This window comes from Arachis hypogaea, chromosome 20 (assembly GCF_003086295.3).
Source record: "Arachis hypogaea cultivar Tifrunner chromosome 20, arahy.Tifrunner.gnm2.J5K5, whole genome shotgun sequence".
Lineage (NCBI taxonomy): Eukaryota > Viridiplantae > Streptophyta > Magnoliopsida > Fabales > Fabaceae > Arachis > Arachis hypogaea.
In genome coordinates, this window is record NC_092055.1 from 140,688,661 (window position 1) to 140,705,610 (window position 16,950).

The 16,950-nt window shown below is 32.6% G+C and overlaps 2 protein-coding genes across 18 annotated transcripts; one reads left to right on the forward strand and one right to left on the reverse strand.

Annotated features, from left to right (window-relative positions):
- Positions 1–685: 685 nt before the first annotated feature.
- On the reverse strand, positions 686–15,436 carry LOC112784212 (transcription factor IIIB 60 kDa subunit). Of its 17 annotated transcripts, none has more exons than XM_072230757.1 (20): positions 14,975–15,436; positions 10,767–10,916; positions 10,566–10,647; positions 9,687–9,762; positions 9,252–9,334; positions 9,040–9,121; positions 8,631–8,687; positions 8,391–8,503; positions 7,284–7,363; positions 7,064–7,150; positions 6,030–6,110; positions 4,867–5,028; positions 4,670–4,786; positions 4,076–4,148; positions 3,866–3,984; positions 3,144–3,224; positions 2,856–2,984; positions 1,945–2,034; positions 1,421–1,474; positions 686–1,168 (listed from the first exon to the last, which is right to left on the reverse strand). In XM_072230757.1, coding segments are annotated over exons 5-20 (1,548 nt in total). In that variant the 5' UTR covers positions 9,253–9,334; positions 9,687–9,762; positions 10,566–10,647; positions 10,767–10,916; positions 14,975–15,436; the 3' UTR covers positions 686–946. The 17 variants fall into 17 exon arrangements, with proteins under 17 accessions (XP_072086858.1, XP_025683133.1, XP_072086855.1 ...); XM_025827348.3 differs by having other exon boundaries at positions 9,040–9,116; positions 14,975–15,419; XM_072230754.1 differs by having other exon boundaries at positions 9,040–9,116; positions 10,799–10,916; positions 14,975–15,407.
- Positions 15,437–15,664: 228 nt separating this feature from the next.
- On the forward strand, positions 15,665–16,606 carry LOC112784214 (probable small nuclear ribonucleoprotein G). Its single transcript, XM_025827355.3, has 4 exons — positions 15,665–15,810; positions 15,944–15,966; positions 16,117–16,238; positions 16,361–16,606. The coding sequence occupies exons 1-4, from the start codon at positions 15,776–15,778 to the stop codon at positions 16,418–16,420; spliced, it is 240 nt and encodes a 79-aa protein (XP_025683140.1). The 5' UTR covers positions 15,665–15,775; the 3' UTR covers positions 16,421–16,606.
- Positions 16,607–16,950: the final 344 nt, after the last annotated feature.

A 16,950-nucleotide genomic window follows, 5' to 3' on the forward strand; every position in this document is an offset into this window, starting at 1 on the left:
TCTAAATTCTGATGATCATTTAATATTTTTCATAATATATATCTAAATATAGTTTATAAAAAATTATTAAAATATGTAATATATAACTTTGATTTAGTAACACCAGTATGTCACGGCCTTGGACACACTCCAACGCTAACCGTGCCGGCACTCGTACTTACTCAACCTCTTGAGTTAAGACCAAGTCAGCCTAACCCTCAATACTTAGCAAGAAAGCTAAGAACACGAGAACACAAGAGAAAGGAAACTTTGGTGGAAAGAACTCTTTATTATTCAAGTGTTTGTTACAAATGATTCACACGTCCTTACACTAACTCTCGCCTCCTATTTATAGCCATCCACCTCCTTAATGGATGGTTAAGATTAAAAATTTAATCAACGGTCCAAATTAATTATCCAGAACCTTCTTTACAAATATCTATTCTACCACAACTTTCTAAATGTTTCTAGATTATTCCATATCACTCTTTATACTTCTATATACATCTACACTCTTCTAGAATACTCTATGACCTTCCAGAGTATTATCAAACACTCCAAAAAACTATACAAATACTATTAAATCTAACCTTCTAAAATTTACCATGACAAATAACTATGTTATCTTTGATGATGAAAGTTAATATATGTATTAATATAAATAATTCTAATAATATATAATCGACTTAACTTCCGGGCCAATGAGTTAAACTTACTCAAGCTTGACAAATTTAATATTTGAACTTAAATTGCGGCTCAAGATCGACTCATAAGTTCACGAACTAGCTCGACTCATTTTCAACCCAAGGTGAAGGACAAGGTAACTAAGAAGAAAAATGAAGGTGGTGGAAGTGGAACCGTGTGTTTATACTCGATAGTTATAAAGTGAGAAAAAATAGTATTTTTATTTTCCTAAAAAGAATTACTATAGACAACTAAATAACTATGAATACAAGCTGTAAGCTCTTCAATAATCACCATCGTCATAATATTCATCCTCATATGCCTCATCTCCATTTTCCTGATACATATTATCTTCATATTCTCCAGTCATGTCACCATCCTCAACTTCATCTTCTACTCCTACTGCATCATCATCCTTTAGTTTTTCCTCTAATTTGGATTCTGTATTTTCATCGTTGTCCAAAGATGGATCAAATCGTACTTTCTTGGGATTTTCTGTAGATACCTGTTGATCATAAGAGTTAAAGAAAAGTGAGTACCGAACACCAAAAACGGATGAAAAAAAAAAAAAAAAGAAATTTTACCCAAAACTCAAATCATAGAGTAATGTGCGTTGAACGCCATTTTTTTTTCACCGTTCAAAACAATTTTAATTTGGGTAATGTATACTAAACGGATCATGGCACCAAAATGCTTGGTTATCTGAAGACTAGAGTCTACGTATCAAAAACCAAAAACAGTTCAGGAAGAGAATTACAGGATCACCAAATAGCTTTTCTAAGCGATCATAATTGACTTTGGAGCTGAGCCTCTGCAGATGAAACAGTATAAACAAAAATCATTACAGCATCCAAATAGTTGATTTCAAGAATATACTGTAAATTCAATTGATCAAGGACCTACAATAGTGTGAATAAGGAAACATATTAGGATATTCTCGGAAATTAATTAGCTTCCTAATTTTTCTTTACAGCTCTTATGCAATTGATATTCCATCACTATTTCTCTATATTCCATGCACTTATTCCAAAAGGGGTATAACAATGCTATGCATACGGGAACCTTTGTCAAAATAACCTAAGAGTTCCATTTTCTTTTCTTTTCTTTTCTGTTTTTATTGGGTATGCTATAATAAAGAAATTTAACATTAGAAATACTAACGGTACAAAGGCAAAATACAATAATTTGGGTCAACGATATAGATATGTCTAAACAAAAGCTTTAGGACATCATAGCCAATTTAATAAACAAAATATATATGCATATGTGTCAATGATTTACCTTTGTTCTCAACATCTGCCGGGTGGCCTCTATAGCAGATTGAGCAGGACCAGAATTTTTGGCCTCTTGAGCTCGTTTTTGTCTCATTTCCTAGAATGTGCATAAAAAGTAAATAAAGTGAGAGAAGGGGCTAAGTTGGAACTTGGAAGCTAGAGTAGTGGCAACAAGTTTTGGAAGTGTATGGTTTTCAAATAAGTAGAAGACTAATTGAGTTCTTGGAATGTAAATTTGGAAAGAAATCACAATTTCTAGCCTAGCATTAAAAATTGAAGACAACACAAGATTCAATATCTCGGATCTATTAGCTCAAGTGAGTAAAATTTTCTGTTTTTCCTGTGAGTTTGGGCATTATTTTTTCTGGTTCTATTAATACCAGACCCGACAATCTTGTATTGATTAGTATAGAAAATCTTAATATGCAAGTGGAGCACAAGATTAAAATCAAACTTTGTCTAACACTTGCATCCTTGTCAATACACACATAACACAGAACCTCAATAGAAAAACAAAATGTTATATCAATATTAAAAATCAATCATTATATATTTGTGTATATTAATACTTGTTCCACATATTTGTGTATATTAAACTTTTCCAGGGAAAATAATCAAACTTTTCGTAACAAAATAAACAAATTTTTTATTAACATAAAAAATCAGCCACCACTGTACTTCGATACTTTTATTCGTATTTTTATTATAAATGTAAATCAAGTTTGCTTATAAGTGGGAATCAAGCTAGATTCTATTATTTATGAAAATTGATTATATTGTTTACGAAGTTTGATTAGAGATGTGATAATGTGATCATTCCATATTCCTATATATAGTCCAATATTAGTTGCTGATTGGTGGCCACTTTATGGTGTCCATAAAGCAAAGTTGATTAAATTTTTTTTTCTCAAATCTTACCTTTCTGGACTTTGCCACAGCATCAGCAGCCGATTTCGCAAATTCTCTTGCTGCTAGCTCCTCTTCGGAACAATTTGCCTCAGCAAATTTCTTAGCAGCTGCAGCAGCTGCTTCCTTAGCTGCTTGTTCCTATATATAAAAGAAGAGTTTATATTTTGATAAAATAAAGGAACCCAAGGACAACTATGGCTACTTCAGAGTATTATCATGACAGAATGTGGAAGAAATATCAGAGAATTATATCGAGCGATTAAAACAGAAGATCAAATTGCATTGACATTTCAGTACCTCAAGATATTCTCGATTCATATTTTCCCATATAATCTTCTTGTAATGTTTTTCCTCCTCATTGTGAAGGTAGCTATCAACCTAGGCAGCACACCATATTTTAGAAGTAATTATCAAAACATTAAAAAGCAACATCAAAATACTACATATCACACTTTCTTGAAAATATTTTATGTTTTATGTTTAGTATAGGCTGAATATTCAAGCATCATGACTTCAGCAATTGTTTGCATAATGGGAAAAAATTGAACATGCTTTTTAAAATAAAAAAGAAAAAAATCAATCACAGCTGTAAAAGCAGAGTAGCATGTTGCTAATTGCACAAAACCATTACCGTTTGGAAGCCGGGACTGGGACAGGGACAAGGACTGAGACTTAGTATTGTGTTTGTTAACCAGAGACTAGAACTAAAATTTAAGTCTCGGGACACAGTTTCAGCCACAGGAAATTAAAATTTATGGGGACGGAGACTGAAACTTTAATAACATCTATTTTAAAAATTACCCTCATTCAACTTTTTAAATTCCAAATCTAACCCCACATTCTCTTTTCCAACAAGATATTGAGATATAACTCAGTACTGTACACTTCACACCAAACACAACACAAAGACTTAATTTAGTCTCTGTCTCCCAGTCTCAGTCTCTCAATCACAGTGTCTCTTCCAAACGCAGCCTTAGTGCTAAGAAATAGGCAACAAATAAAACTGGTTTATTAGTCACCTCTAGATCATCAATATCAGATAAACTTTCTGAGTCATCATGAGTTTTAGTCTTCATATCATCTTCATGTGATTCATCAAGGTTGCCATCTTTAGTGGCTGTGTGCTCATAATTATCTCCTGAAAATATCCCAAGAAAATAAGCATTTAAATAATATCAAGCAAAGAATTACAGTAGCCTAGAAAGAGATAAAAAGAAACAAGCACCCACCAACACTTTTTGGCTCTGAGGCATGTAATCCCTCTTTTTGGCTTCCATGTTCACCATTTGATGCTTTCACCATCTAATCAAAAGAAATATATATATTAAAAAACAATAAATTGGATTTGTAGGTTGTACTAGCTGATTGCCCTTTGAAAATTGCATTTAGTAATCATGCTGTTTGAGAAGATTTTATACTTATATATATATGCCTTGAGACAGGACACTTTTTTTTTTAACAAAAGAATAAGGAATACTAGCAAAAGCTTCCCCTTGATCAGATTCTATGAAGACATTTTCTCACAAATAAATTTGAAGCAGATAAACTGAAAACTGTATGGTGCTTCAAGTGGCTCAGAAGTCAGGAAACCCATGTAATCTGTTGGCACCTTTTTCAACTGGAATATTCAGTTACAACTAGAATTCCTACTCTGGATGGAATATTCAGTGACAACTAGAATACTTGTGGATCTTACCACTTCTTGAAAGGCAGGTGTGTGCTGAGTTTTGAAATTTGGTACCAGCATGTATATGAAAATTTTGGTACTTTAAAATTAAAAATAAAATGTATACTACCACAAGAGATACTTAAGGTGTACTCACATCATCTGTTCTATTGGCACTTTCCTCAGAATCTGATTTTACCCTTCTCTCCCTCTCAGCACGCTGGAAAGCAGGAGGATCCAAGCCACCATCAAGTCCACCAGAGAGTTTATCAAACTGCCAAAATAAGTGGAACAGGCAACCATCAGCAAAGGTTAATAAAAGGCAAATTCCCGTATAAGGTAGAATTGACTCACATCCTTGTAACATGTTTCACACAATCCAAGTGCAAAATAAGGCACAGCAGTACCCTTGTGCTCACATAGTAGATCTTCGGAAGTACATTTGTTCAATTCACCATTTGGTACTTTAATTGGCTGCTTTTCATGCTCTTTTGCCATTGTATTCAACTCCTCAATCTGTAAATTTGACAGATTAATGAAAATTTATATTTAATTCAAAATAGAAGTTGCCAAAAAAATGAAATGAAATAAATATTACAGATCATGACCTAAATGACACTATATTAATAATAAATTAACATTAGTCTTAGATTTATTTCAAGGTGCAATTATTCGAACAAAACTTATATATAGAAAAGATGGATTAATGGGAACATGCCTATTAAATCCAACTTTTTATTTACTAAATTTGTGTATTAGTAACAAGCACTTAATTTTCATGCACCGTCACTGTAAAAGAGTTTTACAACCAATCATGTATTGCCACATCAGCAAAAATAACTAATTTTCAAACTCACTACTTCAAAAGTCATTTAAATGTATGAATTAGATTGGATGGCCATGTAAAACTCTTTACACTGTCAATGCATCTTCTAATAACAAATGTGAAATTAATCAAGATGATAAATACCTTACACTTGAACTAAGAGATCTTGCATTTAAGTCTTAGAAATAGCAAAACGTCTTTTTGCATATAAATTTTTTTTTGTTGGGGGGGGGGGGGGGGGGTGCAATTGGTGCACCAATCTCCTCCCCATCCCTCTACGATAGAAGTAGATATATGATTGACGCAGATATAGATTTAAGTAAAATTACACTTCTCATATCTCTATAAAAATTAGACCCAACCATTTGTTAAAATCACCTATATCGAAAATCATTTATCCTAAATTTTTATAAATTGAACAGAAATAAGACTAAATCTAACAACATATATTCATATATGTTTTAAACTTTTATATTACCAGCAATTTTGATCTATAAAAATATATATTATATGATTTTAGACAGATGTGAAATTTTATAGACATGATCATATGTATAATTTTCTTATCCAATAGTAAGTTTTGTAAAAAATTACTTCAATAAAAGGTTATTCAACAGTGTAACATCCATTTAAGCTACACCGATGTCATTGGATCCTAGCTCAAAGAATAACAGGGAATAAGAAACGTTACTGTCAAGCTAGCAGACTCTGTATTCTCAAACTCTACCAACCGCTTAGTCAAAGTTGCTTCACATATATGGACGATTCTTAGCTATGTTCAAAATAGCAAATCAAACAAAAAATTACATCAGTAGAGAATTAGTAAAGCTCCAGTAAGAACCACTGAAATTTAGAACTGTCATAGAAAATGAGGAAGAAAAATCCATAGGCAAGTGTATAACTAGTCTAAGCATAAGAATCTAGCCATTTGTTTTTGCTAAACTAAAGTGATCAATGTTATCAAAAATAAAAATGCTTAAGTGATAATGAAAATCCAAGGAACAAAATTATGAATCTGAATCATAGCACCACTGGTTTGTATACATGAAGCCATCCAGCATTCAAGTTTTTTTGGAAAAATGAATAAAAATAAAAAGCACATTAATCACTTAACGGAAAGGGAAAAAAATGCTAGTTCCAAAGAAATTAAGAAAAAGTCAACCAATCCAAAGTAACTCATTGAAACAAAAAAGTCTAATGCAAATGAAAGAAGTGCTCTAATAGGAACCATTAGCCAACAATATTCCACAACTTCATTGTGGATGAAACATTATAAAATATAATAAAACACACATACAGAGAGAAGAGAAAGAAGGTACAACTAAACAGCAACTAAAACATCAAAGCTTAAAAAACAATTTTAACTAAGATAAATAAGTGATCAAATAAATAAGCAACTTCAAAAGTCAAGCATAAAGTCGTTTAGCCACCCTACACATTATAAATGCCCAAAAAAAAAAAAAAAAACTCCGCACTGCTACAGTACAAGATCTTGAATAAAAGCAGAAATATTATTGGAGGAAAGAGAGAGAATCAGAGAAGTACAAGAACAGTGTGACCTGACTTCTGAGGAAAAGAAATCCTCTTCAAATAAAGAGTAGAGGAAATTGGGAAGAAAGAACAACCAAGAAAGCCTCAAGGAAAATAAAATGAAAACAAAATTGAAAGACACTTTCCGTGACATAAAATTAAAAATCAATCACAAGGTAGAAAATGAAAACTTACAATGTCTGACTTAGAGCACTTAAAACCATTTGCAAGAGCAGACATATATAATGCTGCACCACATAATCCGCTTGGCTTTCTCCCTGTCTGTTTTTCAAACATTAGCAATATTACCACCAGCAGAAGAAGAAAGATTTCAACGCCAAAGGAACAGATGTGAATACCTCGAAAACAAATAAATAAATAAAATCAGGAAAAGGCCAGTTCACCATCAAGTTACCTGCATCCAGTCACGTTTCATGCTAGCAATAATACTCAGCGCGGTTTCAGAGACAACCAAGTTCCTTTCCTTTAACAAATCTGCATGCAACTCAATATAGTTACATTTACTTGTTCCAAAAACAATTAGGACAGAAATTAAAAGAGTATTTTAAACCAAATCCAATACATCTTTGAGATATTCTCATCTACTCTACAGTCTGTACATACACACTTCTACCAATGTCTACAATTCACAGTAATAAAAGTGGTTTATTAGAAAAAGGGTTAATAAATAACTTTCCCTTTGATTTTTACTTCTTATACAACACTAAAATAGAGGGACATCATTCAGTAAAAAATAAAAGTTTATATTGGCCAAAACACTGGCCATAGAATAGTCTAAGAAGAATAATTATAAAAGATGAAAAGGAACAAAATTTTACCACCCATTTATATGGTACTATATATTATGCAGTAGAAAGCCAACAAAGTAGTGTCAATACAGTAAGGATGAGAATACCATATTGGATGAATGGATCCCCCAAATTGAAAGGATTAGAAATGAATGAATTAGAGATGATAAAATTAGGGTAACAACTATCCTATAAAAGTTGGAAAATCTCTCCTTAAAAACAGTTTCGGCATGGATGGAGAAAGATTATAGAAGCCCAAGAATGAAAAAATGATAGAAGATAGCCCAATAACTAAAGGTTGATAAAGGACTATCAGCAAAACTATTGAAAAAGAATTTCAAATTCAAACTATAGAAATGATTTACAAAAAGACACTGTGATATCATCTTATCCATGTAGCCAACCCTACCAAATGAGACAAGACTTAGTTGTTTAGTCCTTCCACACTGCTCCTGTCCCTTTTAGTTTGAATGTCAATACTGAACAATCTTTAAAGATGAATTCTTTGGCATACAACAATGTTGCAGCACTGGCAAGTATTAAGGATGCCTATCTTCTTTCTTAAGTTACAGGTAAAAATAAAAAATAAAAAACACTCCCATCCTCAATTTGAAAAATTTGCAATATTAATCTGCTTCAGATAACCTACATCGTGCAATTTAATGAGATAATACTATGCACTCTACATTTCATTGATCTAAAGCGATACTTACTATTTGTGTATTTATAAATAAAAAGACTGGGATCAACAGGCTTCTGAACAATTGGGTGCTCTTCGAGCCTTAATACTTTACACAGCTGTAAAAAAACTGCACCTAGAACATAACTGCATCACAGTCATTAACAACAACAATATTCAGAGACACATTAAGATAAATCAAGAATAAAAAAATAAGGGTAAAAATATAAAGGCAATGCCAGGCACATCCAATGGAAAAAAGAGGTATACTCACACATTTATCCTTAAATAATTTGAAAAATCAATGAGAAGGTATGGCTTATTATTTTCCCTGAAAGAAACATAGTTTCAGCATAAATTTAAAATATTACAAGAATGTGGATATGATAAGATTAGACTCATTAACACCATGATAAGGGAACACAAAAAAGAATGGCACTAAACTAAAATCATGATGCACCAGAACCATAGTCACAAAGTACTATAGGCCATGTGTAAGTCATGAACCTATGATTTCACTAAAAACACATGCTTGGATGAGCGAATAGTAGGGATACTAACATAAGTGTTTTTTTTTGGAGAGAGAGAGAGAGAGAGATGACCAGTGAAGGAATCAATATATATCAATAGAGATATTAGCATGCTACTTAGCTTAAAGCTATAGCATACGAGAGATAACTTACCGGAATGCAATATAAAGACAAGCAGCCTGCACTTGCTCTGATTTACGTCCCCGGGTAAAATTCCGCTCAAGTGCTATCTTCACTAGGCATACACAAGGATTCAATAATAAAAATTTTCGACCAAAGAAAATTAAACAGAGAGAAAATTTCGAATGGATGAGGAATGATAGAAATTAAGTCTAATATCAATTAAGTTAAAAAAAGCTACATACTCTATAAAAGGCCACAGCTTGCACGGTCATGTTATCATCGTTCACTCCAAGGCCATAACTTAAGTATTTGATCTCCTCAAAAGCTACAATCAAGAAAAAAAAATGGCATTTAAGAAGACAAGACATAAATGGTAACTAATTTTATTATCTTTAAACATAATCATTAGAAAAAAAAACATTCAAACTTCTTTAGACATGTTCTCTATAAAATGTTCATCACATGCTGACACTATCATCAGCAGTGGCTGTTGGATGGTACTATAGATGTTAAATTTCGTTTCTCAGCATAAATGTAATTGCACCACAAACTTAGAGAAGATAAATAGAAAAAAAAAAGTTTAAATAAAATGTGAATATAAGTAATAGGACCTGAAAGAACTAAAGCTATAACAATGACAAGATTTGATAGTGAAAAATCTGTAGCAAAAGAAATACCTCTATCTATAGTCCTTTGACGTGAGGCAGAGAATTCGCTTTGAATTGTTCTGACATAATGGCCAGATAATTGGCTCTATGTGGAGCAACAAAATAAAGAACCATATGAGGGAACAATGAAAGATATCAACATAAACAATTGTGTAAAGAAAGAAACAAATAAATAAAACACAAAAGTTATATTTCAAATTTTGAAACACATTTAGTGAGTGTTTCTCATGTGACAGCCTAAAATCTTCAGTTCAAATGTAAGATATACCCATGATTATTTGAAACATTGTTGATTAAGAGAAGAACAGAATGTGCTACAATAATCCCATTTCCATACCCATTTCTCCTTTGGCACTTTGAGTCACACTATATCATCAAAATCACCACAAAGGGAAAAAAAGAACTAGGAAATTTCTCTCATACCATTCCTTTTTTTTCACACGGTATCAATGCCTACTATGAATTTCAATTGGTGCACAGTATCTGTTCTACTACCCATCTTGTTTCGACCTTAAAAAATACCAAGCTACTTTGGCACTCATGTTACAATTAAATGTGCTGTCTTATAATAAAGATCTCATACTATAGTTTGAATATTTAATGACAGTGAAAGAAGAGGCAAACTTTCAGATTGCCCTTATAACAGCACAATAAGTATTAAAGAAAGAATGTAACTTTTCGAGTTATTCCATCCCCTAGTCTTCCCAGTTGCCCAACAGTAAAATACAGCAGAAAAAACAACAGAATAAGAAAGAAATAAACAGCCAAATTTTAGGAAAGAAATATTAAAATAGATACGGAGAGTGTTAAACATCAAAGCAATGGGTATAGTTAAGATTCAATTTCATTAATCCCCCTAGAAACCACTAAAATATTCCTTTGCCTTACCTGTCCAGATGAATTTTTCACAAATGTGGCCTCTTCAGAAAAAAGATAATCTTGCAACACCTTACCACATGTGCCACAACATCTGATAATAATAACCACACAGGTCAAAAATAACAACTATAAAAAAATAAAATAAAAATAAAATTTAGTTCTAAATTGAATAAATAAGTTAATGAAAATCTTGCAGTGTACAATACTCACAAAGAACCATAATCAGTTCTCAACGCACTAACATTTTGGACACAGTGATCACAATACACCATTATTCGTCTTGTCCTTTTATTTCTTTTTCTGGTCAAATAGAGCTCTTTGCCACACTTCTTTACCAATAAGATAAAAACAAATATAAATCTGCAAAATCAGTGATGGAAATATTTTAATCAGTAATTTTAAAAGGAGGCATAAACTGATGAAAGAACCCACCAAAAAACAAACGACAGTAAAAGAGAATCCAAGAGTTTGAGCTTATTGGTTACTGTCTCAAATACAAATATAGACATGGAGCTACACATGGTAGCAAGGAAACAGAGACAGATAGAGACACCGGGGGACTAAAATACAGTCTCAATGTGCATATTCAAAACCAAGGACACTAGTTGTCTCCGTTGTCCTTCATTCCAAACAGAACAAAACTGGTTTGAGTACAAAGAGGGAAAAAGGATAACCATCTAACAGCCTATGCTACATACATAAGGGTACGGTACCAGCCTATGCTAAATACAAGAAAATCACAATTTCCATTATATGAAAAAGAACCTCACATGATAATTGAGGACACACACTAGCTTCCCAACATTGCATCTAAGAATAAGCAAATACAAGCCTTGAGATATTGTTCAGTGCAAATATGCGGCAAACATTCAAGAACAATTAACAAAAAAACTCTAACAGCCACTAAAATCAGGATGATATCAACGTAACAGGGTCAAACTGCACTAGAGACATGAACAACAAACAAGAACCAGTGAATCACTCATCACGTCACATCACATAATATGGTCAAGCTAAACATATTAAAAAAGAAAAATAAAAGAGCTAACATCTGAGCAATTGTATTAACCGAGAAAAGCAGAAGGATTTGCTGGAAGCGGTTACCGGAGAAGAAGGCGGTAGCTATGGTCGGTGGAGTTGAGAAGATGTGGCGGAGATGGTGTGGGATGCGGTAGTTTTTTGGGAGTGGGGGGTTCGGGGTCTGTCCGAGAGAGAATAGGATTTGGGTAATTTATATTTATATATATATATACACACTTTTTTTTTTTTCATAACAAAACCTTATATATTTTAAGAAAGAAATTTGTGGGTTTTAAAGAATAAAGTAAATTTTCAATTAAAAATATTTCTTATACTTTTCTATCCAAATACAACACTGTATTTTTATAATAAAAAAAAAATAAAAAAGCAAATTTTTTGAAAAAAAAAAAAGACCAACCCAAATTCATCCTTAACTTTTTAATTCAAATATTTAGAATATATTGATAGTCAACAATATAAGATTTAAAGATTATTTAAAATTAGATTGACCGTATCTTGGAAAACAAGCATGAATTATATTAACTATTTTTTAAAAAAATTATTTTTTATATATATTAAAAATAGTCATCAATTAACCATATGCCGTTGTTATATAATTACAGGTAAAAAATTATTTTATTCTCCTCACACATTTAAATACTTAATGACACGATTTTAAAAATTAAAAAATTATTTTAATTTTCGATCAAAATTAAAAAGATAAAAATTATATTTAACCTTAGAAATTATTTTGTCTAGCAAAATAAAAATCAATCCGATATGGTCATTAAAATTTGTTGGGATATGCTAAAAGTTCTTGGTAAGTGGTAACCAATATGGATATTACTCGGTAACATTTAGAGCTTGTTTGGGTGAGTTTTTAAGAAAATATGTTATCTTTTTTTAAAAGATCTTATGAAAAAACAAAATTAATTTTATGTTTGAGTATGTCATGCAAAGAGATCTTTTTATCTATCAATTATGTTTGGATATAATAATATAAAAGTACTTTTTTGTTTATTTATTACATAAAAAACATCTTTTTTTTTTTTAAGAAAAAAAGATCTTTTAAAAAAAGATGTAAGTGCTTATTTGGGCGCCATTATTTTGATAAAAAAAAAGATATTTTTCAATAAAAAATATCTTTTTTTATTTTTTAGAGTGTTTAGCAAATTTCTAGTAGTAAAAGTAAAAGTACTAGAAAAATAAAAAAAGATCTTTTTTGAGAAGCTGTAATTTACATCTTTTTTTAAAAGATCTTTTTCACTTAAAAAAAAAGATATTTTACATCTAATAAATAAACAAAAAAGTATTTTTATATCATTATACCCAAACATAATTGATAGATAAAAAGATCTTTTTGTATAAGATACCCAAACATAAAATTACTTTTACTTATTCATAAGATCTTTTAAAAAAAGATAACTAAAAAAAATCTTTTCTTAGAATCTCTCCCAAACAAGCTCTAAATTACAGCTTCTAAAAAAAGATGTTTTTCTGATTTTTCTAGTGCTTTTATTTTTACTACTCGAAATTTGCCAAACACGCTAAAAATAAAAAAAAGATCTTTTTTCAATGAAAAAAGATCTTTTTTTATTAAAATAATGGCGCCCAAACAAACACTTAATGTTAAAGAGTAAGCAATTCCCCCACGTTTTTTTACGGGCCGATTACATCTACCCCAAGGTTCTGAAAACCGGACCGGCCATCAAACTTCTTTAGTTACTGATTCACTAATTCATTGATCCAATCGGTCCAACTAATGATTCAACCAAAAAAATTGTTTTAGAATAAAATAATAAATAAATTATAAAGGACCAAAGATGAGGGTACTCTAAGAACTCCTACCAGATGCAACATCATTCAACATTATCACACACAAATGCAAATCCTTAAAGAACAACCACAGCAAGTGACTTGGAAAGAAAATGTAAACACAAAACAATCACAAGCATACACAACATGTGAATATTATTATAGCAAACATAATAACAAAATAGCTCTTCTAATGCGTCTCCGAAAATATCCTAAATAAAAAAAACTGCATAATCTGATCCACTTGATTCAGAAAGTTACATATATTAGAAAAATTAAGAATCAACTAAAAGAAAAAGAAGAGAAAGGCCTGGTTGATTCGATTCAATTGCCTGAGATGAAAAATCAAACAGGGTTGAGAAGCTGAGAGTTTAAATGTTAAACCTCAATATTCAAATAACATGACTCCATTATTGTTATTATTACACCCTTCTAATGTCACAAACTCAATATATATTATAGTCCGTTGACACTTGTGTATTCACAACTTGGCCTCATCATTCTGATTCATTCCTTAAGTAGAAGAAAAAGTCCCAATCAACTTTCGTTACAATTTTATCCAGAGTTGGGGTTTTGGTTTGGAGTTCATGCCGATGATGATGACGAGAGGGATGAATCCGTGAATCAGTAACATAGGCAGTGCATATTTTAACAAAGCTCATCACAATGATTAACAACAACAAAAAGCACTGAAGGAACAATGAATCGGTAATATAGGCGGTGCAAATTTTAACAAAGCTCATCACAATGATTAACAACAAAAAGCACTGAAGGAACAGTGAATCAGTAACATAGGCAGTGCAAATTTAAAATTTAAAAGTTATCAATTTAAAAATTATCATCAAATACAATCAGTGAGCAAAGCCAATCAATCAAGCACTGACTGAGCATTCTGTTCTGAGTCTGTGACTGGGAAGCAACAAATTCAGCAACAAATTCAAGTTACAGCAACAAATTTAACAAATTAAATCGCAGCAACCTAGCAATTTAGCAAATTAAAACAACAGCAGCCCAACAATCTAGCAAATTATCAACTTAACAAGTTCAAGAACAGAAAATCACAACAAAAAATAAAATAAAATAAAAGTAACAGAAGAACAACAAAACAACAACACAAGAACAATTAGCAAATTAACAAGTTCACAATTACGGTTAAAATTTACCAGAAGAACACTAATGCAAGTGGAATCATCATGCTAATTTGTTTTCTGCAAAGATGCTATTTGTGCAGCTAAAATTTCCTAATTACTAAGATCCAATTATTCTAATTTCACATGCAATCAACTTACTAAGTTTCTAAAAGCTAGAAATTATAAAACCAATAAAAAATATGGTTAAAGCATTTCATCAAACATATTGAGTGCAGTAAAATTAATATGAAATAAGAGAATTCAAAGCTTAATATCAATGTGATAGAGAAGAGAACATAACTATTGTAACTTTAATTCAGCCTATGAAAAAATCTAAACCACTACCAAATTAATTAGTTTCTTATTGTAATAGAAATCAGAAGTTGCAGAGTTTGAAGCAGAGTATTGGTGTTGTGTGAGTGTATTGTCTAGTGGCGGGTTTAGGGAACTCACGGTGGCGACAAAAGAGAGCAGTTCGACGGCTAGGTGGAGCGCGCGGGTTGGTCGCAGAGTTTGAAGCAGAGCAAAGTGGCTTCCAGACGAACGCGAATGAGAACTCGAATGGTGAACGGCGAGTGAACGTGAACGTGAACGGGGAAGAACGCGAACGAAGACGACAGCTGAACGAAGATGCGAACGTGAACGGCAAACAAACGGCGACGGAAGCGCGGCTGAGCAGACAAAGACGACGGACGCCGAGCTCGAGGAAGCAGCGGCGATCGGTGACAGCGAACAGGGGTTGAAGAATTGGAGCACGAGGGAAGATAGATAGACGGACGGATGGCGAACTTTGAGTGCGACGGACGTCGGCAGTATGCCACTCCTTGCGGCGGTGGTGTAGGCTTACAGTGCTAGGGTTTTTTGTCTGGGTTTGTGTGATTTCTTTCTGAATGAAAGAAAGAAAGGGAGGAAGGCTGGAAGGGAGAAAGAAACGGAGGAGCTTCCGTTTTTGTGTAAACCGGCCGAATTCCGGTTCGGTCCGACCGTCCAATTCTCGTCCGATTCAGTGGTTTTTACCGATTTTTTATTAGCGGTTTTACATACTTGATCGGACCGTTATTATTGTCGGTTCTTGAACCGATCCGACCGTCCGGTTCGGTCCTGTTTTTAGAACCATGGTTATGGGCTTGGATTATATTTTATTGGGCTTGATGGTTATAAATTAAACAAAGGCGCGAAAGTGCGAAACCATCGTTAGGGTTTCTGAGTGCAGTGAGGGTTTTGTTGGTTCTCTACTCTACTCAACTATTCACCATGAGCAGATCAGGGCAGCCACCGGATTTGAAGAAGTAAGCATTACTATTCGTCTTCACTTCATTTCATCTTTCGATTTCTTGAACTTTCTTCAGAATCTGTTGCAATGAGCAAATACGTTAACCTACATTTCTTTTTCTTCTTTTCCCCCTCTTTACGATGCTCCAGGTACATGGACATGAAGCTTCAGAGTAAGTTTGATTTCTTTTTCCGTTAATAATGTTGTATATCAATAACTGTGCATACATCATATAAGATAGACATTTGAATTTTGAACCTTGTAGCTTTTAGGGCTTTTTGTTTATGTTTGAAAATGAATAGTTTTTATTATCTGCTTGCAGTAAAACTTAATGCAAATAGGATGATTGTTGGTACCCTCAGGGGTTTTGACCAGTTTATGAACTTAGTTGTTGACAACACTGTGGAAGTCAATGGCAATGAAAAGAATGAAATAGGGATGGTGGTGAGTCCCGTACTCCATTCCATTTTCCATATTAATTCGATTTGTCAAACAGGAATATGAAGATTTTTAGAGGAAATAGAGTACAATTAACCCATATTTTGTTTTTAAAACTGATGATACAGGTAATTAGAGGAAACAGTGTAGTTACTGTTGAAGCACTTGAACCTGTGAACAGGGCCTGATTTCTGTTTCATTGTAATATTTCTCAGTATATTGCATTGTTTGAATTGGTGTGTATTTTGAACAATGTAGATGGCTGAGTTCTGTGAGTAACATGAAATTGTGGATCTTAAAGGTTCTTTTCCTTTCTCAGCTGATTTGTTAGTGTAGCGTATGGTGCATACCGCTATGGTTTTATTGGGATGGCACTGATCTTGTCAAATTGGAATGATGTCTATATATATATATATATATATATATATATATATATATATATATATATCCGTCTTAGTTGAATTTCTTCTCTTTTTATTTTACTTTTTTATAAAACTCATTGTTCTGAAAACCGAATCGGTCTGGCCGGTTAAGCTCATAAACCACTTGGCTGAAAAACAGGTTAGAAAACTGGTTGAACTGACGATTAACCATTGTACTGCCGGAACCGGCTGGTTTTTTAAAGTTTCTCGATTCAATGCACCCCTCCAAAACGGCGCCGTTTTATACCTTTCAAAAAAAAAAACTAAAATCCTAATCCCCCAACACAGCCCAGTCC